General features: G+C 37.9%; 1 protein-coding gene across 6 annotated transcripts in view; it reads right to left on the bottom strand.

The window, feature by feature from the left end:
• RAPH1 (Ras association (RalGDS/AF-6) and pleckstrin homology domains 1) overlaps positions 1–22,940 on the bottom strand; it is a 90,669-nt gene that overhangs the window by 37,688 nt on the left and 30,041 nt on the right. For 5 of the 6 annotated variants that reach the window (XM_067026645.1, XM_059053365.2, XM_067026646.1 and 2 more), the window contains exons 2-4: positions 20,104–20,226; positions 15,547–15,652; positions 14,217–14,722 (exon numbers count right to left, since the gene is read on the bottom strand). In XM_067026645.1, coding sequence (XP_066882746.1) covers positions 14,217–14,722; positions 15,547–15,652; positions 20,104–20,226 — 735 coding nt within the window. Of the gene's footprint in view, positions 1–2,639; positions 2,721–14,216; positions 14,723–15,546; positions 15,653–20,103; positions 20,227–22,940 lie in introns of all 6 variants that reach the window. The other variant, XM_067026647.1, reaches the window with a different exon arrangement.

A 22,940-nucleotide genomic window follows, 5' to 3' on the forward strand; every position in this document is an offset into this window, starting at 1 on the left:
TCTCACAGAGTTTAGAGTCTAATAAGGAGATAACTGAAAACTATAATACAGTATGTTAAGTGGTATAGGAGCAAGTAAGAGGTAGAGACAGTGTCTAAACCCAAATTAGGGGCTCAGCAACGTATTTCTGAAAAAGCCTAGAGTCCTGGAGGATGAGTAGGAGGCAGCTGTGGGTGGGGTGGAGGGTAGAGACAGAGCAAAGGGAGATATCAGTAGTTCTCAACTTGGGTGGTGCTTCCCCCTCAAGGAGGCATTTCATAAAAAGCTGGGGATATTTTGGGCTGTCACAATGAGAAGGAGGGGGCATTACTGGTGTTTATGAGGAGGGAAGTCAGAAATGCTATATGCCCTGCAAGCACTGAACAATGTCATATAATAACAAGTCCCACATCACACATGAATTTTTAATGTCCTTATTATAGATGGGAATTCCTGTTGATAACAATCTGAGTTTAGAACTCAGTAACTCCATTTTACACATAAGAGCAAAGTATTTCTATATAATTTTGATATTCAGTGACTCTTCCAGGAATGCTATTTACCATGTAAAATAAATTGAGGGAAGCCGGCACTTAATTCCCGTTCAACATTTACCAAGAATTATTCATTATGTTGGAAAATCATTTCACCAATGGAAACCCAGCTTGAAGTAAGATTTGCCAATAGGAGAACTGGTAGTATCAGTGTGCACTCTATTATGTGCCATAACATGTTTTAATTCTGGGTCCACTCATATTTCTGCTTTGTTTTTCCTGTAAAAATGACTTCTGATATCACTTTTCTTAAATCCAAAGTTCTTAATTATAAGTAGGTATAGGATTTGACTATTTCATTGTGTCTTTTAATAGTTTTTAAATGGCCAATAATTTAAAACCTGAAATAGATACATTATAGTATTATAAATTATATTATAAATTATTTTTGGCTATTTCTCCTTCATACTAGGTGTTGAAGGGCATTAAATTCACTAAAAAAAAAACCAGGTATGTAGGTAAGTTATATTATCTATGAATTTCATTTGGGATAGTAAAAGTAGTGTTATAAATTATTTGTTATAAAATAGGGGTATTGGGACTGAAAGGACTGAGAACTGCTGCCTAGGCGGAAGAGACAAGTAGACGACAATGCAAATGTTACAGTACAAGTGGCTGATGCTTAAGAATGTAGGCGAGGGGCCAAAGGTAAGGTTGGAGAAGTGTTTTTCACTAAGCAGGATATAACCCATTAGTGGGTTGTGGAATCAATTCACTGGGTTACTACCAGTATTTTTAAAGGATAGGAAGGGAGGGAGGGAGGGAGGGAGGAAAGAAAGGAGGAAGAGGAGGGGAGAAAGGTAGGGTCAGAGGGAATCTGATTCAACTGCGTGGGGGTCAGGGATTTTTTTTTTTTTTTAATGCTTCATAGATGACTCTGAAGCAGCACTGTCTAATGGAAATACAATATGAACTACAAATGTAATTTAAAGTTTTCTAGTAACCACTTTTTTAGAAAAGTAAAAAGAAAATGATGAAATAAACTAATATTAGCATCTTTTATTTTACATTCTTTTTTTCATACTAAGTCTTCAAAATCCAGTATGTGGTTTTTTTTTTTTTTTTTTTTTTTTTTTTTTTTTTTGTGATACGCGGGCCTCTCACTGTTGTGGCCTCTCCCGTTGCGGAGCACAGGCTCCGGACGCGCAGGCTCAGCGGCCATGGCTCACGGACCCAGCCGCTCGGCGGCATGTGGGATCTTCCCGGACCGGGGCACGAACCCGTGTCCCCTGCATCGGCAGGCGGATTCTCAACCACTGCGCCACCAGGGAAGCCCCAGTATGTGTTTTTATCTTGATAGCACGTCTTAATTTGGATTAACATTTGAAGTGTTTAATAGCCTCACGTAGCTAGTGGCTACCGTGTGGCACAGCGCAGCTCTGAAGCGTCCAGGTTTGTCAACGACTGACCAGAGAATACATTTTTAAAATTAATTAATTAATTAATTTTTGGCGGTTTCGGGTCTTCGTTTCTGTGCGAGGGCTTTCTCCAGTTGCAGCGAGCGGGGGCCACTCTTCATCGCAGTGCACGGGCCTCTCACTGTCGCGGCCTCTCTTGTTGCGGAGCACAGGCTCCAGACGCGCAGGCTCAGTAGTTGTGGCTCACGGGCTTAGTTGCTCCGTGGCATGTGGGATCTTCCCAGACCAGGGCCCGAACCCATGTCCCCTGCACTGGCAGGCAGACTCCCAACCACTACACCACCACGGAAGCCCAGAGGACATATTTTTGAAGAAATTAGGTTTTCTCTTAAGCATCAGTGCAGAAGAGTCATTACACTTGATATCCCCATTCTGAAGAACAGCTAAATTTAGTAATATCTTGAGAAATTTACAGAAGCCCTTAGCTTAAGAATTAAAAAGTTCTGATATAAAATTTCTCTATACCAGATATACAACCACCAACATAATCTTACCATGAGTTTTAATATTCAATGGTAACTGTATCATACAGTTGCTCATTTGTTTCTGCTTATTTATTAAGCTTTGTTTGTGTTCAAAAAATTGAGATATATGACAAGGTTCACCATCAGGAGTTCTAGAGAATGCATTCCTCTTTCTTTGCTGATAAAATTTAAGTAGTCCCAATGGACATGTTTACAGAACTTACAGGTGTCAGCTCAGCCTGTTCTTCTGTGAAGTCAATATGACGCTTGGCCTGCTTGCTGGGACATCTCAGAGAAATAGCATGCTGTGAAAATGCAGGAAGGAAGAAAATGATAGGTAAAGGAGGTGGAAAAGGGCAGTTCTCATTATCATGCAGGAAGAGAAAAAGATCACTGAAATGAATCACTGAAACAAAATAGTAATGAAAAGTTACATGCACCTCATTATACTGTGCAAAAATAGAAAAGGTAAGAACCAGACGATCCTAACCCTTGATAATTTAAGGATAACCTCACTCTCCTTCTGGACAGTAGAGCTCTATCGGAGAACTACACAGAAACAGTGTGTCCAGTACCAATTCATACTGAACCCCAACTGGGCCTTAACTGTTCTTTGGCAGTACTCTTAATCTTTTCTCCTCTAAGTCATTCCCTCTAAGCTTGTTCTTAGAGAGAACAAGTAGTTTCCAAGTTCTTCAACTTCCTGATTTCATCCTTCAACCTCTTCCTATGACCTCACTTCCTTCCATTTATAAGAAAATCACATCTATCATGAGGATCTTCACCCCTAAAATGTATCCTACAACTACAACCATACTCTCATCCTTCTCTCCACTTCTACATGAGTAAATACCCTTTTTTCCCCTCCAAAGCTAACCATGTCCTACATCCCACTCATTCCCCTTCTAATATCTCAGTCTCTGACACTCAAGTGGTCTAGCTTACCGGGGCTGAGAAGGACAGAAAAACATTCAATTCTTCTGGGTACCCTCCTCTTGTTAAACTATTATTTTTTACTTTCATTATTTTTTACTTTTGAATTCAGCTACGGTGTACCGCTTGCACTTATCCCTTAATTCCCTGCAATCTAGCATCTACCTTTCCTCTTCAAAGTCTTCATCCTTTGAGTTGTAATGCATTCTGTAATTCATTCTCAAAGTCATCAATGACCTTTTAACCAAGGTTTCTGTCTTTCCTATCATAGTACTTTCCTCACCGTACTAAAATTGCTTCTTTGGTTGTCTGTATTGACACCCCTCTCCTCAGACAATAAATTATAATCTCCTAAGGACGTTGTGTATTATGTTCGCAGCTTTACCCCTTACAGCCCGATACAGTGTTTAGGTGATCCAATATTTATGGAATGTATGAATAACTATTACTTCTTGGCTTTCATGCCAGATCAAGACTGTTTTTGCTTCCCCCTCTATACATTTTCTCAGTCAACATATCCTATAGCACTGTGTCAATCACTGCATCAATGGGAGGCCTATCAAATCTGTAATGCCATTATCCTCATTTTTAGGAAATAAAGACTTAAGTACTAAGGGCTAAAAAGGCATGATAAATGCAACCAACTCTCAGATGGTTCAGGAAAAAAATGTATATACAGAAAAAAGAATAAAGTGTGGCAAAACGTTAAAAATTAGTGAACATGAGTAAAGAGTTTCATGAGTTCTTTGTACTATTCTTTCAAATTTTTGTAAATTTGACATTATTTCAAAATAAAAAGTTTAAAAAATATATATTCTCTCTAGGCTCAATCTCACACAAGCTCCCATCATATTTCTAAACACTTATTGGTTAGTTAAAAAAAAATCACAATCCAAGGTGTTCAACAAAAGATGGCTGCCTATGTGCCATGTTAAACAGTATGATGGAACATTATATTATTAAAATTCAACATATCCTTACCAAAAATGAATATACATATGGGAAGTAACAAAGACAATAGAAAACAGTACATATGCAAACAGAGATTAAATGTTATCACCTTCATAAAGATGAAAAGGGATTATGGAATGATAGAAATCATTTATTTAATGTTAAATAGGTTGCATTTCCATAAAATATTTAAATACTACAAAAAAGTTATCTTGGGACTTCCCTGGTGGCGCAGTGGTTAAGAATCTGCCTGCCAATGTGGGGGACACAGGTTCGAGCCCTGGTCCGGGAAGATCCCACATGCCGCGGAGCGGCTAAGCCCCTGCGCCACAACTGCTGAGCAACCCCCGCTCTCCACAACTAGAGAAAGCCCGCACACAGCAACGAAGACCCAATGCAGCCAAAAATAAATAAATAAAAATATTTTTTTTAAAAAAAGTTATCTTCCCAAATCTAATTTTTATCTTTTCTTCATCACTACTTTCATAAATCTAAAAGTTGTGCTCAAAACACATGAGAAGTGAATGTGAAGGTCAATTCTGCACACAAATTTTGCTCCATACCTTCTCAGTTTCAAAAACTTTCATTTGTTATAAAGTTATCACATTCTCTATCAATCTCTCAAAAAGTCTCCACAAATCTCTGCAAAGCAAGTTATGGATCACTACTTTCTTGAACTGAATCTGTAACGTGTTAAAAGTACCATTTATGAGCCAGAATTTTGTGGGGGGAGGATGTATAGAGAAGCATTGATCTGAACACAGGAGCCCAACCATAATCAAGAAATGACCTTCTACCAAAACCATGGTTACAAAATAAAACACTTCGTTTTGGTAGCTTACACCTTAGATAACAACTGGAAGAAAGTGGAGGTTTGTGAACACACACTAATGCTTCAATAAAACGTTAATCATCTCTTACTGATATGTGTATGTGCTCTTCGCAAATATTTAAAATAAATATAGCATGATGGTTAAGAATCCAGTCCCTGCGGCCGGAGGGCCCGTTTCAAGCCCCAGCTCAGTCGTTTCCTGACAATGTGACTCTGGGCTTATTATTTAACCTGTTTCCTCATGTGTAAAATGGTGTAATGACAGCATTTATCTCTACAAGTTGCTATAAACATTAATGAGTGATAATTATATTACTATTATATCAAAAGTAGGAAACCACCAGCCATCATCTGAATTTTATTTAAGCCTCAATTCATTTATATTAGAGCTAGCTTATAGCTGTTAAATTTTAACAATATATTCGGGAATATACTAAAACACCACAAGATGGGGATGTTACTGCATAAATCTCTGCCTTTTTTCTACTGCCCATGTAGCTCTGTCTCTAGGTCTGGATCTGAGAAGCACTGGCCAGTCTAGCCTTGTCTTGATCCTCCTTCAATTCTGTGATGAAACAGCAAGGTATTGCTGTATGAGCTCTATAACCAGACTGTCTGGGTTCAAACCCTTGGGAAAGTTATTTAGTCACTCTGCCTTAGTTCCTTTCATTGTAAAATAGAGATAATGGTACCTATTCCACAAGGCACTGTACAGATTCAGTGTGTTAAGCATGTAAAGCACAATGCCCAACACAGAATAAGCACTCAATATAGTAGCTGATATTATTTTCTTTCCCCCCCCCTTCCATTTATTCCTCTCCTAGATATGTAACTGGCCATTATATAGCCAGTATAAGGTCCTTTACCAGCTCTCCCAACACAAAACAAAACAGAAAAGAAAAACAAAACAGACCTAAAACCAAATAAAGATGCATTTTCACTTCCTCAAGGAAACGCTGCATATGTTTCTAAGAAACCCACACAATAAGGATCAGGGCATATATGCCAGTGTTGACTGGGTGGTGTGTCTGAAAAGTGTTTATGAGTGATGACCAGGCTTTTCCCCTGGCTTTCACCAATCTTCAGTTCTTCTTTGATCTGATACCTATTCCTTCTATTAATCTCACTAGGCCAGTGAAATCTAGAATTAAACACCAAGTTGGTACATGTGAATAAATTTCAGTGAGATATAGCAACATAGCCACTAGAATTTTAGGCAAAATGTAGCTGTAATAATTAACAACCCCAATCTTTTAGATATGTGGGCCTCTTAAAGTTTCAGAAAGCCCTGTGCTCCCACCTGGTTAATACTTCAGAGCAAAAGGTTGTTTTCTAAGAATAATTTGGGACTTCAATGGCAATGCTACCCGATATTATAACACAATTGCTGTTTTCTTTCCAATACCTCAAAATTTCTGCACACATTAATTCCTGAAATAGTTTGGGAAAGGGAAAGAAGTAAAGGAATTACACTGAAGCTATGTTATGCTGTGTTGCATATCACAAGTTATAATGGTGTATCCATGAAATAGTTCATTTAAAAACACCTATATACATAAGGAAAAAATATATAACACTGAAAAGTTTTAGTAGCTCAGATATTTAGGGAATTTTTCCTATCAAAATATTTATAATACGATCATCAAATATCCTTAAAGATTCAGCAAAACTTTTTGAATCTACCATAAACTTCAGTAAAAGCTTCTAAAAGCATTTTCATTTTAAAAACACATTTTTGTGTATAAAATTCCAAATTCAGAGGAATCATTAGTTTAAATCCCACCAGAAAATAAACATACAGGTATATTTTAGCACTAACCTTTTATCAGTAGACCCTACTTTATATAAAATTTATAACATGAAATTACTATTTAAATTTGAAAACTGCTGTCTTATTAAAAATTGTTTTATCAGTTAATGTGAATAAAAGTACCAGCAAGTCAGCTTCAACATTTATTTCACATTGCTTTAGATATAAAGAGCCCTAATTTACTTCAACTACAATGAATTCTAATTTTAAAAACTTAGCAAATGAACATTACTGATGGATTTCATAAGAATACTAACTAAAATTATTCTGTAATTCATTTTTACGTTTATCCACGGAAAATATTTTTATGCGTAAAGCATTCTTTAACATTCAGGGAATAATCATTTTTGATAATCAGCTTCACTTTATTTATTTTTATATTGATAAAAGTTGGGAGGCAAATGTTTTCGAACTCAAATATAGACTTCCCAGTTATCTGACCTACTTAATCTCTTCTTTGGAATAATGCCTGTACCAAAGGGATAGCAGGACGCTTAAATGAAATAAACATATGTGAAGTGCCTGGAAGCACAGTATTTCAACAAAAGTCAAGAAAGAGAAAGGAGGGGAAAAAGACATACTCTCCCTGATGTGAAATTATACTGTGCCTATCCCTGCTGGCTTCAGAGAGCAAGGAGGCAGAAAGATAAGCCACAGAATTATTCATTTTTGAATGGGCAATTTGAATACCCACATCCCCAGGATGAAACAGTACCAATCTCAAACTGATTTTTCCAACTGGTATTTGTATCACCAAACTTCAGTGCAAGTAACTATTGTCCTAGGTTTCTTAAAACAGATTTAATTACTTCCTCTAAAGAACTTAGTGGTGTCTAAAAAAAAAGTTTCACTATCAGAACTTTTACATATTACTTCACTCATGGCACTCCGTCTACCATCTTGAAAGAAAATAATTGCTGATAATTTTAGAGTGCAAGACTTCTAGACAAAGATGGATTGAACATGTGCATATATTTAAATGCTCATTCAAATATCTGACTGCTTCTTACGAGCCAAATAATGTTCTAGGTGCTAAAGACACATTAGGAATCAAAGAAAATTTTCAAAAAATTCCTCTCCTCCTGGAGCTCACATTCAAGTGGGAGAAGACAGATGAGCAAAATAAAAGAAGTAAAGGACTTCCCTGGTGGCACAGTAGTTAAGAATCCACCTGCCAATGCAGGGGGCACATGTTCCAGCCCTGGTCTGGGAAGATCCCACATGCCACGGAACAACTAAGCCCATGCGCCACAACTACTGAGCCTGCGCTCTAGAACCCGCGAGCCACAACTACTGAGCCCGTGCCCCTAGAGCCCATTCCCCACAAGAGAAGACACTGCAATGAGAAGCCCACGCACCGCAATGAAGAGTAGCCCCCGCTCGCCGCAATCAGAGAAAGCCTGCACGCAGCAATGAAGACCCAACGCAGCCAAACATACATACATACATACACACATAAATTTTTTTTAAGTAAAATATATAGTATTTTAAATGGTGATAAAATAAAGAGAAATATAAAGCAGAAAAGGGAGATTAAAAAGTATCACAGGGCAGAGGAAGAGGAGTTCAATTTTAAAATAGGGTGAACACAGAAGGCCTCACTGGGAAAGTGACATTTGAGCAAATCCCTAAAGGTAGTAAAGGGGTACTATCACAGGAAAGGGCATCCAGGCAGGGGGACAAGAGAAAAGGCTCTGAGGCAAGCTCTGACTTCTGGCAACGAACAGCTGGGAGGCAGTACGGTTGACAGAGTAAGGGAGGGAGGAAAGAAAGGAATACAGGAGCAGGCAACAGGAAAGCAGATCTGGTAAGGCCCTGCAGACCACTGTAGGGATTTTGGTTTCATGCTCAGTAAGATACAAAGCCTTTGGCTTTGAAAGGAGGAGGGGAAAGATCTGACTTACCTTTAATAGGACCACTCTGGCTGCCATGTGGATAACAGACTGTTAAGGGAACGGTGAACACAGAAGACTAATCGGGAGGCTATTGCAAAAATCTTTAACAAGACAGGGTTGGCTTGGTGGCAGTGAAGTTGGTGAGAAGTGATCAAATTCTGGATATAATCTGAAGTAAAGGCAACAGAACTGGCTGCTGGATTGGAAGCAGGGTGGGGGAAAAAAAAAAAAGAGAAGGAGATAAAGACTCCAAGGGTTTTGCTTGATGAACTGGAAGGACAGAATAGCCATTAACTGAGATGGAGAAGACTGCAGGAGGAATAAGTTTGGGAGAAAAAAATCAGGGCTTCAGTTTTAGACCAGTTAAATCTGAGTTACCTATTAGATAACCAAATAAGAGATATTGATTAGAAATAGGATGCATGAGCCTGGAGTTCAGGGGAGAGGCACTGGCTAAAGAAACCTGTATTCCCTTGAATCTAAGATGATTTAATGCTGGTATTTCTTGATCTTTATCAGAAACTGTCAACAGACAGCTTCACACAACACAGTGTAATTGCCATCTTGCTGACAGTGAGTAACCGATGCCACCTGATTTAGAATATGGCTCCTCAATCTTGGCACTATTTTGGGTCAGATACTTGTTTGCTGTGGAGGCTGTGCTGTGCATTGCAGGATTTTAGCAGCACCCCTGGCCCCTACCCACCAGATGCCAGGCGCACCCTTCTATCACTGACAACCAAAAACGTCTCCAGACATTGCTGAACGTCCTCTGGGGGACAAAATAGCTCCCAGTTGAGAACCATTGTTTTTAGAGGCACTAAGATGTAGGGGGGGGGAAATGTGCCTTAAATAAATGAGATAGGGTATTAAAATTTGGGAGTTGTCAGTGTGTAAGATCACAAAAGGAGTAGTTGTCAGTGTGTAAGATCACAAAAGTAGTCTGAGGACTGCACCTTGGGGCACTTCAAGGTCAAGAGACAGTAGACATGAAAAGGAGACTGTGAATGGCCAATGAGGTAGTTCCAATCCCTCCCCAAATCTCACTAAAACAAAGATAAAGGGTTTTGGTTGTTGCTGCTGTTTTAAAGACAAACTCATAAGAAGACATGACGAAAATTTGGAAGCTAGAAAGCATATGGCTGAGTGGTAAAAAAAAAAAAAAAACTCAGCAGGCCCAAGGAAAGCTGAATGCTAAGCCAGCACTGGAGAAAAGCAGAGGAGCACCCCAATTTACATTCTGTAACCTCAAATGACTCCAGAATCAGCAGAAGTGAAGGTGGGACTAAAAGCAGGACTGCTTGAAAGCATATTTAAGAAAGCAGTTAATTTCCAGATTTCTTCCTTTCCTGCTACCAGCAGCAGTCTCAGGTTCAGACTGATATTCATTCATAGGACCCCAAAGACCACAGCTTGGCACCAGGTTCATTTAGTTCTGCAGAAAGACAAAGACAGCATGCTAGCATGAGGCATGCTATCTTCAGAAGGGGTTTATTCAGCCCACCAGGGGCCTTTTTTGGACCCACCGCTGTAAGAGAAAGAGATCATGTGAATAAGTACAGAAATCACTCTGGCTTAGGGAAACTTCATGCTCCACAGGAACCAGGAGCAAATTTTAGCAGCCAATGAGTGTAGGTTCCAGGGCCCCTGGAGGGATATGTTCATGCTCACTTACAAGAGTCACACATTGCACAACAGGAGTCAAGTTCAGTGTCTTTTCACAGGCTTCTATAGTTCACTCACAGTCTTCCTGATCCATATGCACTCACCAATCAGCATCAATTTACAATAAACAATATTACCTGGATACGTTATATATTTCATTAATCAAGTTTCTAGTAAAGAATGCCAGGAGAAGGAAAATCCAAGGTCATTTCCCATGAAAAAAAAAGGGCTCACACCTGCTATTATTAACCCTTTCTACTTACACAGTGATTCTCAAATGGGGGCAATTTTACCTCACAGGGAACACGTAGCAATGTCTGGAGACATTTCTAGTTGTCACAACTGGAGGGATGTATGTAGTACTGGCACCTAGTGGGGAGATGCCAGGGATGCTGCTAAACATCCTACAATGCACAGGATAGCTCCCACAACAAAGAATTATCTAGCCCAGATGTCAATAGCCTTGACCTAAAAGGATGAAATGGAAGGTTGTGTTGAGGACCACCCCACAACCCATGCCTTCTTTCCCAAATGAGTGCTAAAGCACTGGCAGCCAAGCATATGCCCTCCATGCAGGGGACTGGAAGAATCTTCTCTAGAGAAGCTTACCCACCTGAGAGAAAAGACCTAAGAATGATACTAGAATAAAGACTACAAAAGACAAAGAAGAATTTTAAGAAGATGAAATTAATAGAACATCAATTTTGTTCAAACCAAGTAAGAGATTTAATCAACTGGGAGAAAGTTTGGAGTAGAAATAGTGATAAACATACAAAAAGCTATTTTGAAATCTAAAGAAAATTCTTAATTCCAGGAAAAGTAAAAGGTAATGTCCCCAAAAGGAAATGTAACAATATATACAGTTCAGCAGTAAATTGCATGTATATAGTCATGATAATATAAACACTGAATAGTTACCCAACCCAAATATATTGGAAGGATGGGGGAATGGGAGGGGAGAAAAGAGGGGAACTGTCTAAGGAGCACTATATCCTAATTTCCAAAGTGAGAAGACAGCAGGTAATATATACAACTGAAAAAAAAAATCAAGAAATAGTGATATACTTATAGATTTAATGATAGGTAAATACACTAAGAATCAGCTAAAAGAGTAGAAAGCACATACCTCTGCGAGAAGAATACAGGGTGCATGAGTGTGTGTGTGTGCATGTGTAGCAAAGTTTTTTTGGTAACAAGTCTCTTTAGAACTATATGACTGTTTTCTAAATTAATTAATTAATTATTTTTTAAAATTTCTGGCTGCTTTGGGTCTTCGTTGCTGCATGCGGGCTTTAACTAGTTGAGGCGACGGGGGCTACTCTTTGTTGTGGTGGCTTCTCTTGTTGCGGAGCACGCCACAGGCTTCAGTAGTTGTGGCTCGCGGGCTCTAGAGCGCAGGCTCAGTAGTTGTGGCGCACAGGCTTAGGTGCTCCGTGGCATGTGGGATCTTCCCAGACCAGGGATCGAACCCTGTCCCCTGCATTGGCAGGCGGATTCTTAACTGCTGTGCCACCAGGTAAGTCCCTAGAACTATATGACTCTCTAACTCCATGCATGCAAAACTAATTAAAGTATTTTTTTAAAAATTGTATTTGTTGGGCTTCCCTGGTGGCGCAGTGGTTGAGAGTCCACCTGCCGATGCAGGGGACACAGGTTTGTGCCCCGGTCTGGGAAGATCCCACATGCCGCGGAGAGGCTGGGCCCGTGAGCCATGGCCGCTGAGCCTGCGCGTCCAGAGCCTGTGCTCCGCAACGGGAGAGGCCACAACAGTGAGAGGCCCGTGTACCACAAAAAAAAAAATAAATAAATAAAAATTGTATTTGAGTCTGGTGGTAATTTGATACACTGGTTTGGGATCTAGCAAGCCTCCCTTAGTTTTCTTGGTTTGAATTGGAACAGACTAGATCCAAAAAAAGTACATTGAAACAAGTCCAGATTCGTTAAATCACTTTTCTACCCATCTGGGCAAGGCAAAAGAACAGGCTGGACAGAGAAGACTTAACTCCTTTCCCTGTTTTTTGCTGGCTTACTCACCAAACCTTATACTAAAGTCTTATATTAAGTATTATACCACTGAACACTGGTATCCTTGCCCATGGATACCACTAGATACTGTGTGAAGTGTTTGCTAGAATACTTCACTTTTTACTTTATTTGCTCTTCAATTGTTATTTATAATGAGTGTACTTCACAGAGTGAACTTTATAATGAGTGTATTTTACAGATGGAAACACACACATACACATACACCAAGATTCTTAGTTAGTTCATAACCTGTCCTCATGCATTTTGACCCAACTCAAAATAATCTGATTGGAAAGAAGGAATATCAACATACAAAACACAGAATAACCAAGCAAGCTCACCCCTAATAAAATATTGCTCATGTCCCAACAGGTAAGTCTAAAAGATATAAGTGATGCATGCTAAGTAGCTGGTGCTAAATATAATGCCCAAGTATCACAAGGTAGAAATAACTTTTCAAGTTCTCTATAGAATATATACCGCTTAGAAAAGTTTCATTTTAAATAAATGAAAGTTTACTCTTTGATGTAATTTGCTAACTTTCTTTACAAGCAATAAAACTTAAAATTTAACTCCAAACTACCATGATTCATGCTTCTTTTGTGCTCCACAGTGCCTAGAACAAAGTACTAGTGGATACCAAGAGTTACTGACTGATGGAAATTAACCTAATGAATTAAATCGATGGGGGGAAAATCAATAATGTTGAGTAATAGGTGTAAATTTTGAATTTCTCTGCAACTCCTTAAACAATGTTTTATAAGATTTTACCTTAGTATTGATTAATATACATTATTTTACCCTGTATTAGAGAGCACTATATATATATAAACTGAATGGAAGGCTGGCTTTATTCTGCCCCATATGTTTTCTTCTTTCTTGCTGCTACCTTATAACAAAATTGCCTTCTCCTTGATGAAAAAAACTCAATAAAGAATTCACCTTCATCAAGCTCAGCTTTTACTAAACTTATTTTATCACAGATCCATTCCTTACCCTCACCCCATCACCTCCAGAAAAACTTCATCTTTTAAAATCTGTTCATGCATATTATATCACTTCTGATTCTCTGAACCACAGTATGAGGAAGGTAGACCATGTACTATTAGCTCCACTTTACTTATGAGAAATTGAAGTTCACAAAGACTGAATAACTCATGTAGGTCTGATGGGTAGTGAAACACTTGGAACCAAGCTTTCCAATTCCAAGCCCAGTGGCTCTTTCCACTACATCACACTGACTCTTTGACAAAATGGAGTAAACCCTGAGAGCTAGAACTGGGAGAATAATAATGGGGATATGAGTCATTTTCTCAAATGGTTACTTTGTAATAAACATATATTAGAAAGCAATTATTAGCAGCTTAATAGCTATCATAACTTGACAAAATATCAAATATAAATTATATTTCAAGTTTTTTAATCATGTCATACAGCTGACATTAATTTAAGGACTTCAAATAGTCACAAGAATAAAACTGAAGAAACTAAATCTCTTAATCATCTTTATGACACTGCTATATCTGGTAGTATATTCTGTAGTCTGATTTTAAAGCTTAGCTCAGAGGTATTCTTGACAAACTTTAAATGTAGAAAAAACTGGAAAGTTGATTAGAACTGCATTTTAAAAATATCATTTCTTCCTTATTTTAATACTGAAATACCAGGGAAGAAAGTTCCATCCACTTACCTCAGTAATTGGCTGCCCCTGATGTGTCAAATCCAGTTCTTGAGGGCGTGTTACTTTATCAATATCCAAAGAGTCCATGCTAGAGGCTGCAGAAGTGATGCTTGAACGAGAGGAGTTACTAATAGAGCGTACTTCAGCATCACTCACTGTGCCCGCTGATGCTGTTCTCCTGTGCTGATTAGTTACTAAGGACTTAGTATCTTCTAGTACAGACTGCTGAGCAGCCTCATCCATGCTCAAGGAGGCCTGTTCTAACTGTGCAGTGATGTCATCCAGGGAGTAGTTGGCATGAGACGGTTTAGTTATCCTATTAGATGAAGAAGACAATCCTTTCAAGGTGCCATGTTTTGATGTATGTCGGCTAGCAGGTAACTTCTGAGTGGCTTTTGTTTCTGTGATTTGACGCTTACTATTTCCTGCACCAATACTGCTGAGCTCCTGCTCTATTGAGCAAAGATCGGCCATTAGGGCGTCCAGATCCACAGTTTCTCCCTGATTCAGAGCTTCTGCAATGAACAGCATGCATGATGTTTCCAGAACACAATGAATTAGAATTTATACATTCTATTATAAATCAGTTAATGAATGCCAGGGGAAAAGCAAAAAAATTCATCCTATTGGGGCTAACGCCTATCAAATACAGGATTTCTAACAGTTTTTTTGTTTTAAATTCCAAGAGAAAATTTTAGAAGCAAAGAGTCCATCTTTTAAGATTTGTAGTAATCATAGGAGAATAAAATTATGTGTTGAAAGATAAAAATAATGGAAAAATTGTATACTGTTCCATGGTTTTAACCACATCCCCCATGCAATTTTTTACCAGAGGCTCTAAGTTGTTAATATGACCATTGCCCTGGTGGAGATATTAATACCTAAAGATCTGAGGGCATAAAAAGAGAAATGTTAAGCCCTAAAAAAGTTACAGATTGAAATGTCAGTTCCAAGAACTAAAAGCTGACTAGGTAGAGTTCATTAAATAAAGGCCAGAGGCGCTGGTTTTAAATTAATAACAAGTAATTTCACTTTCACTGGACTTTATTCCAGTGAAAATACAACAATGCAATTAAGTTTGTTGTAGGATTCTACCTGAGTATGTACTTTGTCAATTATTAATAACTCAACTAGAAAACTATTTTAGTTATGTTCCAGTTTGTTTTTTTCTGTGATCATTTGAATTAGTAATAAAATGTACAAATCAAGAAATATAAGAACTCAGTCAAGTTATCCATATATGGTTTTCATATTGAGCTATTTGTAATTGTTACTGTATTATTTCCACATTATATAACTTAATACACTGTTTTACATTTTATTTCCAATTACATCTTACCATTCAAGTTGTATATGGAGAAGCGATAAGAAAAATTGGCCATGTTTGTTTCCTGGCGAAGAGGAGATCTTTTTATTGGTTCCGGGGGCTTGTCAGAATCCAAACTCTTTAAAAAACAAAGTTTAATAAGTCATATTAAATTCAGGCTTCAATTATAATAAAAAGATGAATAAAGTTTTTTTTTATGATTAAGCGAACTGTCATATAATAGTTAATACAACCAAAGTTCTTCTAAGTAATAGCCTTAATGAAAAGTATAATTGGTTTTCATATCATTTTGGTTATAGTTTCTTCAATTTTTAGATATACGCTTACTTAAAGCACTTGAGATAGTAACAGTTTGGAGTAAATATCTTTCCAAATATTGAATACATTAAGTATAGTGACTGAGCTCGTTTTACATAAATTCACTATAAAATAAGCTAGGTACATGAATATGGGCATGGTAAGATAAGAAATAAAAAGTAATAATGCAGAGAATTCTGTTTTGTCTCTCTTCAAAGGAATTTGTTTTTGGTCCAACAGAGCCTCATTCTTGGAATGAATTACCCTGAAGATAAGGCACAATTCTGGACTCAAAATTATGAGACCCAAGATCTTAATAGATCTTAATGGCTACAACTTCAAACAATGATGGAATATCCTTGTTCTTTTCAAGCTCTACTAAGGTGAGGGCAAACTGTAACCAGCTATACTGCCTGTAGTTAAGTCTACAATCACACTGAACTTCAGGGTAGGGTGCCTTGTAAGTTAACTCACCACCTTTTAATTTTTTTATATTTAAGATTTTTACATTTTAAAATTTATTTTTGGGCTTCCCTGGTGGCGCAGTGGTTGAGAATCCGCCTGCCGATGCAGGGGACATGGGTTCATGCCCCGGCCTGGGAAGATCCCACATGCCGTGGAGCGGCTGGGCCCGTGAGCCATGGCCGCTAAGCCTGTGCGTCGGGAGCCTGTGCTCCGCAACAGGAGAGGCCGCAGCAGTGAGAGGCCCGCGTACCACCAAAAAAAAAAAAAAAAATTATTTTTGGCTGCATCGGGTCTTAGCTGTGGCATGCGGGATCTTCGCTGAGGCATGCAGAATCTTTTGTTGTGGCACGCAGGCTTCTCTCTAGTTGTGGCGTGCGGGTTTTCTCTTCTCTAGTTGAGGCGCGTGAGCTCAGGAGTTGTGGCACACAGGCTTAGTTACCCTGTGGCATGTGGGATCTTAGTTCCCTGACCAGGGATCGAACCCGCGTCCCCCGCGTTGTTAAGGTGGATTCTTTACCACTGGACCACCAGGGAAGTCCCAACTCACCATCTCTTTAAATGACACTTTTTTTTCTCTCCAACCTTTCTACAATAAGGAAGATAAGGTGTTTACAACAGAGAAATTCAGGGAAAGGGTCAATAGTTATTTAGTGTCTATTTAAATAAATTTGTAAATATTATGATTAGTCTTTTAAAATTTTAATTTCTCTTTATAATTATCAAATAGATTTCAAATGAAAAAGAATGCTGAATAGTCTATTTGTAGAATCATGGAATTAGATTAGAATGCTATCTTCCTTATTCATTTGTTTCAATTGAATCCATTTAGATAGTGTCCATCCAGTTTTTAAAGCTATCATCTGAAGGAGATCCACAGCCATTCAGTATCTTATTTCAAAGTTTTGGGAAACAGCTAGGAAATTCTCCTTTAACCTCAAACCAAATTCTTCCGCTGCAATTTAAGGCCTAATCCTCCTTCTCTCAGTGGAAATGAAGAATAGTATGTAGGTAATGTTTTCAGTAAAACTTGAATATAACTGAAAGCATATTAAAACTCAATCTATTCATCAGTTCAAATAAACAAATACTTATTATAATTATCTGCTGTGTCCATGGTGCTGGGGCAAAATGGGAAATAATAAGAAATACTCCTTGATGCCAAGAAATGGGTAACCTAGTAGAGTGGTTTTTTTGGGTTTGTTTTTTTTTTTGGCAGGGGGTGGAGTCGGGGTGGGAGTGGAGGTCATTGAGAATGTGATAAAAGCCATGAACCTTCTTCCAGAAAAATGTAAATACATATAAAATTTTACAAACAATTTCAGATGATTCAACAACCACTTAAAACTTAAAACTGATTTAATATAAAGTTGAAAAATCCATTAACATCGTTTGGGTAATACAGGTGCATAGATGACTCTGTAGTTAACTAAAATGAGGAAATAAACAAGAATTTAAGTTTCAGCCACCAACTTAGTAAGTAAAATATTTTTTGAAAATTTCTGAAGTGTTAAAAAGCAACTGGCTAGCAGCGAGCCACGTTATGCAATAGTTTGTTTTGTTTGTTTTGTTTTTTTTGCGGTACGCGGTCCTCTCACTGCTGCGGCCTCTCCCGTTGCAGAGCACAGGCTCCGGACGCACAGGCTCCGGGGCCATGGCTCACGGGCCCAGCCGCTCCACGGCACGTGGGATCTTCCCGGACCGGGGCACAAACCCGCGTCCGGCAGGCAGACTCCCAACCACTGCGCCACCAGGGAAGCCCTATGCAATAGTTTTAACCTGTTTTCTCTCTAAAGACAGCTTCATACATAAAAATAGAACTGTCTGGGCTTCCCTGGTGGCACAGTGGTTGAGAGTCTGCCTGCCAATGCAGGGGACGCAGGTTCGTGCCCCGGTCCGGGAGGATCCACGTGCCGCGGAGCAGCTGGGCCCCTGAGCCGTGGCCGCTGGGCCTGCGCGTCCAGAGCCTGTGCTCCGCAACGGGAGAGGCCACAACAGTGAGAGGCCCGCGTACCGCAAAAAAAAAAAAAAAAAAATAGAACTGTCACAGCATTAGTTTAAGAGCCAACTTTTTTGATGAATGGCTCTTCCCATCTGTATGTCAGGGAATTTAAAATATAGGGAAGAATACAAGGTTTTATTGTATTCAGTAGAAATGCCATCTACAGTGGAGTAGCATGTAGTCTACTCCACCCAGAGTGGCTGGCCTGATAGCTACCTGTCTTGTCTTTTTTTTGACCCCTCGCCAGGGATGGACAATAAAACCCACAGTCAAGGAAACCCCTGGGAGTTCCCTGGTGACCAAGTGGTTAGGATTCTGGGCTTTCACTGATGTGGCCTGGGTTCAACCCCTGGTCAGGGAACTGAGATCCTACAAGCCATGCAGCACGGCCCAAAGGAAACCCCACACATGACAGCTGGCCCTCACATACTTTCCTTCAAGCATTATCATTTTCTAGTTCCTCTTCTTTCTTTCCTCTTTCCTTTTTCTCCTCAGCATAGAACTGCATAGCCTAGTCATCATCTCCATGCCAAAATCACTCTTTTTAAAAAAAATTAAGAATTAAACTGAAATGGTTTGGTAACTATATAAAAAACCTTTATCACCACAAATACTGTTATTTCTTCTGATGGGAGACGAAGAGCATGGTCCTTATGAAATCCTAGTAAGATTGAAAGCGTTCTTCTCAAAATTCATCATTAACAGGCTGTGGTCACAAACATGTCTGCTTTTCAAAATGATCTAGCAAGAATTACATGAAGAGTTTCTCAGTTTCAGTCCCAGACTGCTATAGAAAGAGATACAGAAACAAACTAGTACTTTAAGTTTCCACCTTACCACCTACTTTTCTACTGGTTAACAAATCTCATACTTCGCAATTTACACAAAAATTCTTCCCGGAGATATTATTTAAGGATAAGTGAAAATAAGTTTTGTTCTAATGTTCTTTCTCATTGTCATAAAGTTAACATTGCTTTAATAAACATAAATATCTTCATATATATTGAATATAATGTATTAACTGGGGTACTAATAGTATACACTTTTATCCTAAAAAGTGACCTGGGGGCTTCCAAGGTGGCGCAGTGGTTGAGAATCCGCCTGCCAATGCAGGGGACACGGGTTCGCGCCCCAGTCCGGGAAGATCCCACGTGCTGCCAAGCAGCTAGGCCCGTGAGTGATGGCCGCTGAGCCTGCGCGTCCAGAGCCTGTGCTCCACAACAGGAGAGGCCCGCGTACCTCAAAAAAAAAAAAAAAAAAAAAAAAAAAAGTGACCTGGTTTAGAGGATAAAATCATTTTTTTTTTTTTTTTTTAAACCAAAGATCCAATAAAACAAAATGAAAAAGCTCTGCCACTGTTTTCAAATGCAGCCGGGGAAGAAATTCTGTCAGTATTCTGGAATCATGTAATAGAAAATATCTGCATGTGAGGATATTATTTATGTTGTAAAATGTGTTCATACTCACTAAGTTATAGAATAGGATTTACTAAAATTTAGATTTTACATTTTAGGCTTTAAAACTTTTTAGGCAGCAACTGAATTTATGAAACAGATTTTAAGAAATCCCTCTGGGTGCACAGAACCTCTGTCAAAAGCATTTTTTTAACTCCTTAAAATAACCACAGAAGATAATATCTTGTGTTCTAGAGTTACTATTCATTTACTTGTTAATGTTTTGCACATTTTCCCTTTATAGCAGTATTTTAAAACATAAACTATATTCATATCCTCATGTCTACGCAGTGAAGTTTTAGCACATAGTGATGACTTAAAATCCCAGCCAGTTTGTCACGCACAATTTCTAACCTGAGTGAGTCTGTCTAGCTCCCCCAGCCAGGCTCCAAACATTTTGTCCAGGTCCTGATCTTCCTTGTCACTGTCTTCTTCAGCACCATGGTCAACTTCCTCATCTGATAGCTGCTGCTCCATCTGAAATACAGATATTTGTGTATAATGAATAGTTATAGGCTGAACTTGAAAAATCATGCAGTGTATGTTCTGATACATATTGCAACTCTCTGGAGTCAAACCTTGAAAACTAGAGATTATATTATAAAAGGAAACGAAGTCGAAGTGGAGACAAGGTTAACAAGTGAGTAGAAATGAGCAATTAAGTCTCAAATTTTTAGGAAACTGTGAAAGAAGACCAAACTGTATCAGATTATAACCAGAATCACAAGTAATGATGATTTAAAAAAAAAATTTTATTGGAGTATAGTTGCTTTACAACAATGATTTTTAAATCACAGACCACTCCCATTAATCACAGGATATTACAGTAGTACAGTTCTTTCCACTAATAGATCCTGCAACACCCCAAACACCACAGAAAAAAAATTTCAGAAGACTTTAATGAGCAAGTTATTATCTTATTTATTCTGTAAAAATTTGTTCAAATAAGTATGTATCATGAAAACCTTAGTCCAAAAAGCATTTCAGAGAAAAGACAAAGCAAAAACCTTTAATCTAGTTCAGTTTGTTGAATTAGTTCTTCCTTCTATCTTACTCTTACTTTCTACCCCATTTGTCTTTTACTAACTTCCCTATCAGTCGCTACAAAGTTCAAGGAACTGGAATTCAAATAGAAAACTGGAATTGAAAACATGAAATTCATATACAAAATTTCCCACATGTGGTGACTTTTCACGTGTAAGTCCTTTGAAAGAAGATATATTTTCTTTCTTCCCATTAATAAAATAATGTGATATCTGACACAGAACTTTCATATTATTTTGTGAAAGGAGGAAAAGATTACACGAAACAAAGTAAGATCAATGACTGACCAGATACTTAAAATTCTTAAAGATTAATCTGATTAATATAAAATATTTTAATATTAAAGGCTCTGAGAAATCTTCAGTAAAGCTTAGCTTTGCTTAAACCAACATATTCCAAATTTACTTGACCACAGATCCTTTTCCTTCAACTTGGAGTAACACCCATTAACTTTTCCAGGGACACAATGAACATCTTCATTGTACATGCCATACTCTTGACTCACATTTATGAAAACACAAATTGTGCTCTAGTGGATCTAGGCAATATTCAGAATACAACTTGTCAGTTAGCTTAAACAGTTCTTCAGAGATTAAAGATATGCTTAATCTAGAATAAGAATTTATATACATCTTATACCTCCAAAGCAGCAATCAACAAAATTATTTCTGCAGTCCTTAAATACAGTTATGAGATACATAAGGATTTTAGCTAACTGATGAGGTGCCATGAAGTTAGATTTTAAACCTTATTTTACCATATAAAATTTTGTAGAAATGGTCAATGTTGCAAAATCAAAACTGAATTTAGTTCTAATAATGTTGAAAATCAGATCATATCCCATTTAACCACTTAAGAGAGCCTCATTTCTTAATTTCACTACTATAAGCATGTATAAATCAGGGCATTCTACCTTGACAAATGGAAAATGGATCAGCTAATTTTCCAATGCATAAATTTGGCTCTTAAAGACATTTGGTTTTTACAGTTCACTTGTATTAATACTATTTCTAAGATTTTCATCCAGTACTGAATTATTTACAGAGAGTAGCCCCCGCTCACCACAACCAGAGAAAGCCCACGTGCAGCAACCAAGACCCAACACAGCCAAAAATAAATAAATAATTTTTTTAAAAAAGTTATCTACCCATTAAAAACAAAAAGTTAGTGCAAAGAAAAACCTCATCTCACCAGGTGACTTAATTATTCAAATAAGAGTTGCTAGTTTGAGAACATCTAAGAGTAGTAATACTCAGTCTTCATAATGAAGGCCAACAAGCAACATAACTGGGAACGTTAACAGTCAACTTCCTTTTCCTCCCTAATCTTCCAAACTAAACACTGGAATAACCCAGAAGCAAAAATATTCTAGGAAGAATTCTGCTTTGAGATAATGACACTTATGCCTACACTTCCCTTCTGAGCACACATTGCAAATGCCCATAAGGAAGATGCTACACTGGAAAAAAATGAAACAATAGGAATATAATTTTACAGCACAAACACTAAATGGTTCAAAATGAATGTGAATATTTTAAACTGTCATGGATCCAAACAGAACTACAGACTCCACACCAAAGTCTGGTGTGTTCTGTGAGTTTTTTTCCTATTACTCAAACCCAATAATTATTTGGATTTTTAAAAGTCTCTCAAATATTTTAATAATTTTGTTTTATCTAGACTACTCACGTAAAGGAACATAAGCTAAGGAACAATGACAGAGTCATAAAATAAATCAAAAATTTAAAGTAACTATTAGACTTTTACCATTTATGTAACTTTTGCCAATTTTGTCCTTTCTTGGATTTCTTTCACCATATGGGTTATTTTACAAAAATGAACTTTAGACATTTTATTCAGAGACTTTTCCAATAAAAATTTAGGTCCTACAACATTTCTTAAAGGATCTATACTCTAAAACAGCACTCTCCATTCTCTAGAAGCTGATATTAATCCTTATTCTCCTACCCCCAATAGAGCATTGTTTCTGTTTACTACACACACCAAATGAGGAGCCCCAAGAAAGTTTATAGGCTCTGCACTATCTAAAAGTCAGCAAATCTGGTAAGGCAATTCATTCCTTATTATATATCAATCCTGTCTCCAATTAAATCACAATTCTAAACCTGAATTTTCCCAACATAATG

This window comes from Kogia breviceps, chromosome 2 (assembly GCF_026419965.1).
Source record: "Kogia breviceps isolate mKogBre1 chromosome 2, mKogBre1 haplotype 1, whole genome shotgun sequence".
Lineage (NCBI taxonomy): Eukaryota > Metazoa > Chordata > Mammalia > Artiodactyla > Physeteridae > Kogia > Kogia breviceps.